Source organism: Trachinotus anak, unplaced genomic scaffold, assembly GCF_046630095.1.
Source record: "Trachinotus anak isolate AG129_WGS33_773 ecotype Australia unplaced genomic scaffold, CSIRO_AGI_Tana_v1 ptg000010l, whole genome shotgun sequence".
Classification (NCBI taxonomy): Eukaryota; Metazoa; Chordata; class Actinopteri; order Carangiformes; family Carangidae; genus Trachinotus; species Trachinotus anak.
In genome coordinates, this window is record NW_027273861.1 from 2,759,346 (window position 1) to 2,769,200 (window position 9,855).

At 40.9% G+C, this 9,855-nt stretch overlaps 2 protein-coding genes across 4 annotated transcripts; one reads left to right on the forward strand and one right to left on the reverse strand.

The window, feature by feature from the left end:
• Positions 1-7: 7 nt before the first annotated feature.
• On the reverse strand, positions 8-4,872 carry ociad2 (OCIA domain containing 2). 2 transcript variants are annotated; one of them, XR_011692326.1, is made up of 6 exons: positions 4,778-4,872; positions 2,066-2,188; positions 1,897-1,981; positions 420-473; positions 260-307; positions 8-159 (listed from the first exon to the last, which is right to left on the reverse strand). XR_011692326.1 is itself a non-coding variant. In XM_071486882.1 (6 exons), the coding sequence occupies exons 1-6, from the start codon at positions 4,346-4,348 to the stop codon at positions 104-106; spliced, it is 411 nt and encodes a 136-aa protein (XP_071342983.1). In that variant the 5' UTR covers positions 4,349-4,550; the 3' UTR covers positions 8-103. The 2 variants fall into 2 exon arrangements, 1 of the variants encoding a protein (XP_071342983.1); XM_071486882.1 differs by lacking the exon at positions 4,778-4,872 and adding an exon at positions 4,304-4,550.
• On the forward strand, positions 4,587-9,509 carry dcun1d4 (DCN1, defective in cullin neddylation 1, domain containing 4 (S. cerevisiae)). 2 transcript variants are annotated; one of them, XM_071486880.1, is made up of 11 exons: positions 4,587-4,750; positions 6,068-6,138; positions 6,257-6,296; positions 6,494-6,581; positions 6,814-6,902; positions 7,055-7,125; positions 8,038-8,129; positions 8,295-8,403; positions 8,876-8,980; positions 9,148-9,250; positions 9,360-9,509. In XM_071486880.1, exons 1-11 carry the CDS (start codon positions 4,732-4,734, stop codon positions 9,413-9,415), a joined length of 843 nt encoding a protein of 280 aa, XP_071342981.1. In that variant the 5' UTR covers positions 4,587-4,731; the 3' UTR covers positions 9,416-9,509. The 2 variants fall into 2 exon arrangements, with proteins under 2 accessions (XP_071342981.1, XP_071342980.1); XM_071486879.1 differs by lacking the exon at positions 4,587-4,750 and adding an exon at positions 4,767-5,740.
• The last annotated feature ends 346 nt before the right edge of the window (positions 9,510-9,855 follow it).

Here is a 9,855-nt window from a genome sequence, read left to right on the forward strand (position 1 = left end):
ACCTGTGTCCAGGACCAGAGTCACTGAAAGGGCCCACGCAACCTCCCTTAGACCAGGGTCCAAATCCTGGTCCATCCGTAATGCCAAGCTCTTGGAATTTGCTTCAACAAGTTCCAACATAAGATGCTTTCCCTACTGCATAACCAAGGATACCAGCAACTGAAACAAACAAAAAAAGTTAGGGGGCAATGACAGCTGAGGGATTGTTAAAAGTATTGCTATTAATAAACTGAAGTCCAGTATGTCATACGGTACACACCTGCTAGTTTTGGAAAGGGACCAAAACGCTTTGATGATTTCCATATACCTGCATGGAAATAAACTTAAAATTAAACTACACGGGATCATTACAAAGCAGATTGCTTTACATGTGTCATTATGAATGGTGAAAGAATATGATGATAAGGTCAATGCTTTACCATTGTAGATCAGGCCACCAGTGACAGCCATGCTGCCCAGAGAGAGGGGGAGAGCTAAATAAACAAATAAAACAACAACAGTCTGAAGCTGATCACAGATGTGCACTAACAGACATTTAGAGGCAGCTGTAAAAGAATCAGAATCCAGTTTGATTCATTACATTCTCCATACAACTTTTTGTCAAAGACAAAAGCAGGGAGAGTTCAGTGTTTAAGGCAAACATAGTTTAAGATAGAAGCGTAACGTTAATCTACAGCTCTCATAATCATTGACTGCAAAACTACATTAAAGTCCCTGCAAAGTGGCAAATGAAAGGGTGTTTTCAGTATCTCTGACTGATTAAACACTTCTGTTATTTGCTCCCCAGGTAAGACACATTCACTTACCATCATGGATTGATCCCGCCTTACTTGCCTTGTACAGAGTTCAATATCACTGAACTTTAATCTCTGTTATAGGCTCTGTTCAGTCTTGGGTGATGCAATCACAAGTGGACAGCTCTAAATGCATCAATTGGCACTACAATGTGTCTCCACATGCTTCTCGAGTGTGAGTGTCATACGTGACTGAATCTCACTTCCTCACTCTGTATGCAAATAGACAGAACTGCGTTGTTGTTTTTGGTCTGTCTGACAGTGTGGAAAAAAAACATTAATGACACTCAACAATTTGTTCACATAACTTGAGGGAAAGGGACTGAATTCTCTTCCAGGAAGCTTACTGATTGCTGCCATTTCTTGTTTATAAAAGTGCATGGTGACAGAACACAAGCAGCAGCTGGCTGGCAGGCGGTGAGTGAAAGGTTGGGGGTAGAGCCTAAACACATGTATGTGTTGACACATTAAACATGGATCATTTGTAATTTGTCGAATGTTAATCTTAGCTTGTAAGCCGAGCTAGCTCCAGTTTATGCTTACAATCTTGACTATTGTCCGTCCTGCGTGCTGTTCACCTTGCTGCAGTAATTCTGCTCTGCTGGTGCCATGACTGTGCAGGTGTGCACAACAGGCACATCCCTGAATCTCTATTTGTTATTTTTGTTCCATTTGTTGAAGCAGGTCATTTTACAAAGATTCAGTCAGGAATCTGGATTTGAATGGTTTCAGGACACTCCCAGCTAGCTCCACCCAAACAAGATCCAATCAGCTAAAATAACCTCAAACACCTGTGTGCTCATGATAATTTAGATTAAGAATAAGCAAAGAAAATAAGAATAAGTGAATAAAGAGATCATGAGGAGTGGTGTCACAGATTTAAATCCACAAAGAATGTAAACACACCATGAACAGCAAACAGGGAGTTGATGAATGAGCCCTGCCCCACTCTGTCTACCACTAAGGACTTGTGCAATACTCCAAGAATATATCCCACAGAACCACACAGTGTGCTCTCACACCTGGAGTCACTTGATGGATCTGTTTGCTTCCAAAGTTGTTATTTATTAAGAAGTAAATTAGTAAAAAGACAAGGCAGTACCTCTGTACCAGAAGCTTTCCTCATGGCATTCTTTCCAAACCTTTCTCACATCATCTCTGTGAATGTGCCGATCACTCACGGGGCACTGTAGGACACAGAGGACTGGTTAGGCATCATATATGGCCTGCAATGGTCCATGAAGGTGTACATTATTGTTGTTTCCTCTCACCTTCCACTCCCCTCTCACTGGAGCTGGATTAGTAGCAACAGCTGCTGCTCCCTCTGTCTTCACGGTTGTATTCATTTCAGAACTCATGATGCAGGAGCTTCCAGCAACTTTTTTGAAGTTGCACTGTGAAGATTTCTCAAATGAGTACACTCCCCCCTCTCTCAGTGCCTCACATTTAACCAGCTGTAATTGCTCCTCCCATGACTTTTTTTTTTTTACTCTGCACTACCTGAAAAAATACAGACTGGAGGCCCTGTCCATTAAGACAAATTAGCCGTCTGGTAAAGAACGCGTTAAATTATGGTGTTGGGCAGGAAAATAAAATTGGATCGTTTGAGAGAATAGCCAAAAACAGTACAAAAGTGTTTTCCTATTTGTTATATGGAGTGAAAGACTCACATTAAACCCTGCAGTTCCAGTGTAAGTTCACCTCTGTACACCAAGTGAGACACACCTTTATTAAGAGTATTTTCCATTTCTTTTATGTTTTTTTTTTTTTAGAGGCAACACGTGTGTAGTGGTAAAATATTATTTCCCATTTACACGAATAAACAAGCATGTTGGTCATAATGTAGGTCTAAATAACTAAATTGAATAAAAAAATGTTATAGAAATGTAAGTGCAAAGGAGAAAGAATATGTTCCTTCATTAAAAGCATGCTCTACTAGCCAAAGGTCAGAGACTAGTTTCTTTGTAGGTCACAGCAACAAGTATGAATGGTTTATTACCCCTTATAAAAATGAAGTGATATCAGGATTACCCAGCACAGTAACAGCATTATGCAGTACTGTCAATGCAGATTCACAAGGCCTCTTGAAATATGGTGACAGTTTTGTCATAGGTAATGAACATCAATTGACTTTAGCCCATGTTAAGCTACACAGAGCTAATAAAATACAAAATATAAATAAAGTTTAAAAAAAAAAGTCCATTAATTTAAAATTATGATAGTACAGTACACATACAGTAACCACAGCATTGCAATGCAGAATGATCCTATTCAGTCTTATAATGTTGTGCATTATAATACTGGCTGTATGTTAATGTGTGAGCACTGAGCAGCATTGTAAGGCTGTAGCCGAGCTGGTCGAGGTGGATCAAAACTTTTACATACTGTTCAGCAGTTTAATCTATAAAAATGCATGAAATGTTCTGGTAAATAAATGTGGTGGAGTTAAAAAAAATCCTTGTGAAATGTGATAGTTAAGAAGTGCAGTAGCACAAAATGGAACTAGCAAATAATACAGTACATCAAAATTGTACATAATGTAACAAAACTCACATTACTTACTACTGCAAAGCAAACAGTAGCTCTACTCCTGTGGACACCAACAGGTTCGACAGAGATAGTGATAATAAATTAAGGAGACACAGCCACTGCAGTGGACTCTCCAGCAAGCACACTGCCCAGCTCCACACTGAAGGCAACATGAATTTACTGAAAATGGTGGCATTCAGGGGCTTGGTCGTTTCAACAAGCTGGTCGACATGTATTTTCTACTGTCAGTCAAATACTCAGTACTGTAACTGCATTGCTCCCAGTTTTAAACACTAGTTAGTTAGGTATTAGTTTTAGTGTTAGTATTCATTGTTTTAGTGTTTTATTTGTTTTTATTGTTTTGCCCACATTTGTTATTCTTTATTTGTTGTTGTGTTTATTTTATTCTGTGTTATTTATTTTATTGTTACTGTACAGCACTTTGTTCAACTGTGTTGTTTTAAATGTGCTATAGAAATAAAGTGGATTGGATTGGATTGGACTTGTTCTACACACAGCCTCCTTTGCCCGTCTGACCCACAGTACATCGTTAGGCTGAACAGACTTACTACAACCAAATATGTGTACATTTCGGCAAAGTGTATTCAGGTGGCTCTACTGATAGAGTGCCCATCTTTGAAACTGGATCCTTATGGCAGTAACCTGGCTTTAAGTCCAACCTGTGGTCCCTGCCGCATATTTTCCCTTCTTTTTATTTCCTCAATTCACGAGTTTTATTTGTTTACAAAAGGGGAATTGTCCAAATTGACAATAAAAAATGTCATATTTATTGTTTTTTCTTGGTTACTTGGAGTTTGCAGTGGAACACGTTTTTATTCTATTCTATTCTGTTCTATTCTATTCTATCTATCAATACAGTCATTTTTGCTTCAAGGCAATTCATGTGTTGGTTTTGTTGAACGCTCTGCTGGTTCGTACGGCTTCACTTCGCCATCGCTAATGATATAAGACCCACTCACTTGCCAAACGCACTGCCACCAACCTCCGCCCGCCTGGGTTGACATCTAACGAACCCCAGCAGCGGCTACACTGGGAGGCCAACTTATGAATAAATTGACCAATCAGATTCCATCGTGGGCTGGCTTCAGGCTTGCACGAGGAAATTTTGATGATTGACGTGCTCATAAAAATCTCTGGACCAATGAGTCACAAAGCGAGCGCAGCCTGTTTGGGAACTCTGACCAATCACATTTGTGTGTGGGAGGGGTATATTTCTTTCTCCTCCTTCTCGTTGCATGACACCGTTACTAACCAACCGACAGCGAAGGAAGGCGGAGACCAAACGGGCTCAGTCTCAATCACCGTCCGCGGGCGTGGTTTACGTTGACAAGACCCGCCTATTGGCCGGTCTGCGGACTTCCCACAGACAGTTGTATGTTTCATAAAAATGCACTCTGATGCGGCAAGTAAGTAGTAACGTTGTAGAGGCTTACCTCGTCAAATTAACACCGTTAACGGACGCTGCAGAGTTTGTCGGAGACAAGCTAACAGCCGCTTTGTGTTTCATCATCTGCTTCCAGCCCGTGGTTCTGTAGGGTTTGATGATAACGCATGAATTCCGTGCTGTTTTCTGGTTTCTTTGTATCTGCTAGTGCTGTCTTGGGCGACAACAAAGGAAGGATAGCTAGTGTAATTTCAGTTGTTTTGGCCATGGAGGAGATCACTTTTGTCACGGCAGTTACCCTGAAGTTATTTTTCGTGTAGCGTTAGCCGTGCTCAGTTGAATGCCGCCGACGTGAGTTAAATTGTGACGGTTTTCGATGGTAATCGGAGGGTTGTGATCTTAATGTTCATCATTACTGAGGGTCCACAGTGTTTTTCGACTCAGACGTGGGATTCGTGTAATGTCATTGTAAATCGGTCATTTTTTTGGTCAGCTGCGGACTATTACAGAGAATGAAAATTGTGACGCAGTTGTGTAAAACATGTTTCATTGCCTCCTGCAGCAGTGCTGTCGGGCTTGCGGCACCTACATAAGCTGCTGCAAAATATCCGCGCAATGCTTATGTGCCAGCAGGTATATATGGTTAGATTTTTTTAAAACAATGTAAAATGCATTCAATCAGTTGGGGTAAATGTTGGGGGTAGAGGGGTCTGAAAGAAATAGTTGTTTTGTCAAGGCTTGGGAAATGTAGTTTACTGTCCCGACCAGAGCTGAGGATTCAATGGCACCTTTGGAGGAAATGGACTACAACGCCCATAGTCCCAACTCTCCAGATACTTTGTAAACTCTGTGCAAGTTGCGCGTCTGCACTGCTATTTTAGGTATGCAGCTAGTGCTATCTGTTCGGCTGTGTGTTGGTTTGCCTGGTTTTGGCCTCTGGAAATAAATGAAAAGCGTCGGTGTTTGATGACAGCTTTTGGACAGGAATGCATAGATGACGTTTGGCAGCAAGGTAGCATGCACGATCAAACATTGTCGAGTTTGCTTGTCTTTCGAGGAATGCAGAGAGTCACTCCCTTAGTCGTGTGAGATGTTTTTTCTGTCCGTTTCTGAAACGTAAACCCCTGAACTAGAAATTAGACGAAAGCCTTTTGACCACTGTAGAGTCTTCACTGATATCGGATTAGAAATGACATATGATTTGAATCATAGGTTCTTGTTGGTGCTGTGATGATGTCACCTTCTTGTACCCTTGTACCAAGCTTACAAGTTTGTTTGGGAGTAGGAAGTTGTGTGTTACGTTTTAGTTTGAATTCATCTTTATTCTTTTTGGAAATAGATTTTCAGCTGAATTCCCACTTGACTACACTGGCCAGCATCCATAAGATCCACCACACATTGCACAGGCTGGTAAATACATTCTAGCTGCTTGTATTTTTATTTATTTGTGTGCATTTATGTGAGTGTTCACCATCTCTATATATGTCCTACTCACAAGCATGTGGTATTTTTGTGTATGTTTTGATAGAACCTGACAGAAGACGTTGGACAGGACAGCCACCCCTCAGGTAATACTTGAGCTGGTCCCTGTGTGTTTAATAGTTAACTGTCATCTCTGTCATGAATCCTGCCAAAACAGTGTGTCTCCACAAATTGGACTGCTGGCCTCTTTGAGAGTACATGAATGCGAGGCCAGCCAGAGAAAACATGCATCATCAATGTATAGTTGCCCACTTTCCATTCTGTCTTCCATGTCCTTCCCCAGCTTGTTGCTCTAGAGCCATGCCTCCCAGGAAAAAGAGGAGACCCTCTGCTGGAGATGACATGTCAGCCAAGAAAAGTCGCCAGGACAGGTGTGGCATCCCTTTGTTGAAAATTTAAAACAACAACAACTGCAGTAACTCAGTTAGCCTCACTTATGCAGGAGCTCTTAAATTCGCAATGTGTGTGTAAAGGCTTTATTTTGCAACTATATAGTAGAGAAAAAAAAATCCTTTTAAGTCACACACCGTGCTCTTGAAATTCTGTACTGTGCTTGTAGTATTGCTGCTGAGCTCGAGACTAAAACTGTCTTAACATCTGCAGTGTTTTCAGAAAACATGAAACATCACAGATCCGTGAGGAGGAGACATTTTCTAGTAAAAGATGCTTGGAGTGGTTCTATGAATATGCAGGTGAGGTCTTTTATATTTTAAAGCACTGCACACACTCACCATGACAAGACACAAGTCTTGCTTTATTCACATTCAGCCACTGACCAGTGCCATCAGTTCCACATGTGAAATTGATGCTATATGTGGCTTCACACCTGCCTGGTCTGAAATAGGCTGTGACGATGTGGTGGGTCCAGAGGGCATGGAGAAGTTCTGTGAGGACATTGGAGTGGAGCCAGAGAATGTAAGTGTGTTTTATACAGTTTGGTTACATCTGTATGGTGACTACTTGCACTTTGGTCAGTGTCTGCCTCCTTCTGGCTGCCAGTCAGACTAAGGAAGTCATTTTCAAATAGCTTGGTAACTTCATGGGGATTTCTTATCTTTTTCTTCCAAAATATTTTTTTAAAACTTTAACACCGTGAAATGCAGCCTTTACATTCAATATACTGTATAATTCAGCATGTATACAAATTGTTACACACACAACCAACAAAAAAAAAAGAAACTCACAACAAGATTGCTTTTCATGTTTTAAAAAATGGTAATCGATGCAAAAGGGAGTAAATTAATTGCATTATATGCATAAGTCACAAGTCTTTAGAAGAAATATAAAAAATGATGTAAATAATTTCTACAAGCTCAGAAACTTCAATGTTTACAGAGATCAGTCATTTGCACAATCCTCTGTTAAATCTCAATCTTTAACATGATTAATGAAGAGCCTCCATATTTTCTTAAATATATGCTGTTTAACCTTTAATATGTAGGTTATCTTTTCTAATGGAAGGCATCTGACATCTGTCTTATCCACTATCTCCTCTGCTTGGTCTCTCAGTGTGTTTCAAAAACTGTGTAGACATTTTCTGGTGTAAAGCAAGCTGAGGTTTCTTGTCTGTATTTGATGTTTTTTAAAAAATACAACGCTAGCATAATCAAAAAAAAAATTTAGTTATTAACATAACTGTGCAGCCCTAGTTTCACTTAAGTGTCACTGATTGCACTCATTCTTTGTTCCAGGTTATTGAGGTCAGTCGTTTTCTGTGTTTCACATACAAAAGTCGTGTCAGTGCAGTAGACGGATTGATAATCTGGACTGACACATCTTCTGTTTCAGGTTATCTGTGGCTGTAAAGGTTGTTGTTTGTGTGTTCAGGTGGTGATGCTGGTTCTTGCTTGGAAGCTGGACGCCCAGAGTATGGGATATTTCACTCTCCAGGAGTGGCTGAGAGGCATGGGCTCACTGCAGTACGTCACATACCTCCTTTTTGTCTTTTATCGTGTTGTTTTTAAGCTTGATTGTTGATTTGCTGTGTTTTCTGTGGCTCAGGTCATGTTTTTCCAAGAGTCATTCTCAGTGAAGCTTGTGGTGAAGTGTAGCGTGTGTCTCAGTCACTTCTCTGCTGTTGTCAGGTGCGACTCCACAGAGAAGCTGAGGAACTCGCTCGATTACCTGAGATCTGTCCTAAACGACAGCACCAGTTTTAAGCTCATTTATAGATACGCCTTTGATTTTGCTCGGGTGAGTCAAGCAACATCTTTTCTACACTGAAGCTCACATACACAACATCCTTAAAACAAGTCCAGCTCAGTCCAGTTAAACAGTGAAATCTCTGTAGGAAACAGTGTAGAGACCAGCCTCAATATCTTGGGTAAATCAAGATCATTTTCCAGTTTGACTTAGAGGGGAAAGCACTTATCAAGCATGTGGCCTATTTACATAGTCTGATTTTTCACTCATGTATGACTTTAAATAAAGTAACTCACTCTAGTAGAGAAAATGAAAATACAAATGGCGAATGAAAACATTATGCAGTGACTGTGATAACAATGTTATAGTTTATGAACAGGAGGGCAGCGGGTTAAGGAATTCATGCATGTTTGCTAGTATGGGGCTATTGGTGCTGATAAGAATGTTTCTAGCCTCCTTTGTTTAAACTGTAGTTGACACTTTGCATTGATTTCATGAAGCCCTGGGTGTTTTGATTGGACAGGAAAAGGATCAGAGGAGTTTGGACTTGAACACAGCCAAGTGCATGTTGGGGCTTCTCCTGGGAAAAACATGGCCTTTGTTTCCCGTGTTTAATCAGTTTCTAGAGGTAAGCGTCATGTCCAGAAACGGCCTCTGTAACATTTTACCAGATCAAAGATGTGACATACAGTAGTTGTATATAAGATAACTTTAGGTCCAGTTGTGGGCAGGGTTGTTGTAACTAAAAGGTTGTGGTGCCGTGTCAATGTAAGCTATTCATTTATCATTCCCCAGCAATCCAAGTACAAAGTCATCAACAAAGACCAGTGGTGCAATGTTTTAGAGTTCAGCAGGACAATCAACCTGGACCTTAGTAACTACGATGAGGATGGGGCCTGTGAGTGAACACATATCTATGCAGAAATGTGACAGCAGAGATTCATGTGCATGTTACACAAATAGCAGTTTTCTAATCTATGACAATCTTTGTTGTATCCTTCTCTCAGGGCCTGTTTTGTTGGATGAGTTTGTGGAGTGGTACAAAGAGAGACAGATGTCATAGCTGCAGAGCAAAATGGAAAATGGAAAAATACAACTGTGACAACAACGACTATGAGAATCAACAACCAATAAGTAAACAATACAAAAATGGTAAAGCAGTGACTGTGGGTGCTTCCTAGTAAAGGAGGGGTTTCGGGCTGTGGGTGGGCTGGGGTGGGGGCGATGGGTTTGCAGCCAGGGTGCATGCTGCCCAGGGCACGGATGCGGAGGGCTGCCATTGTGGAGTCATGTTCCCTACCGAAGTTGCATAGTGGGCAAGCTTGCAGCAATCCCCAGTGGCATTGCTCTCTCTCACTGTGACATGTCATATTGCTGTCTGTGTTAGGAAAACATGGTATCATGTATACATAGATGATGATGAAGCAAAATGGTATTATGTGGGAGAACCACTCCTCACCCCTTATCTTCAGCACAGAGAAACCAACAGAAGTGACCATTCAT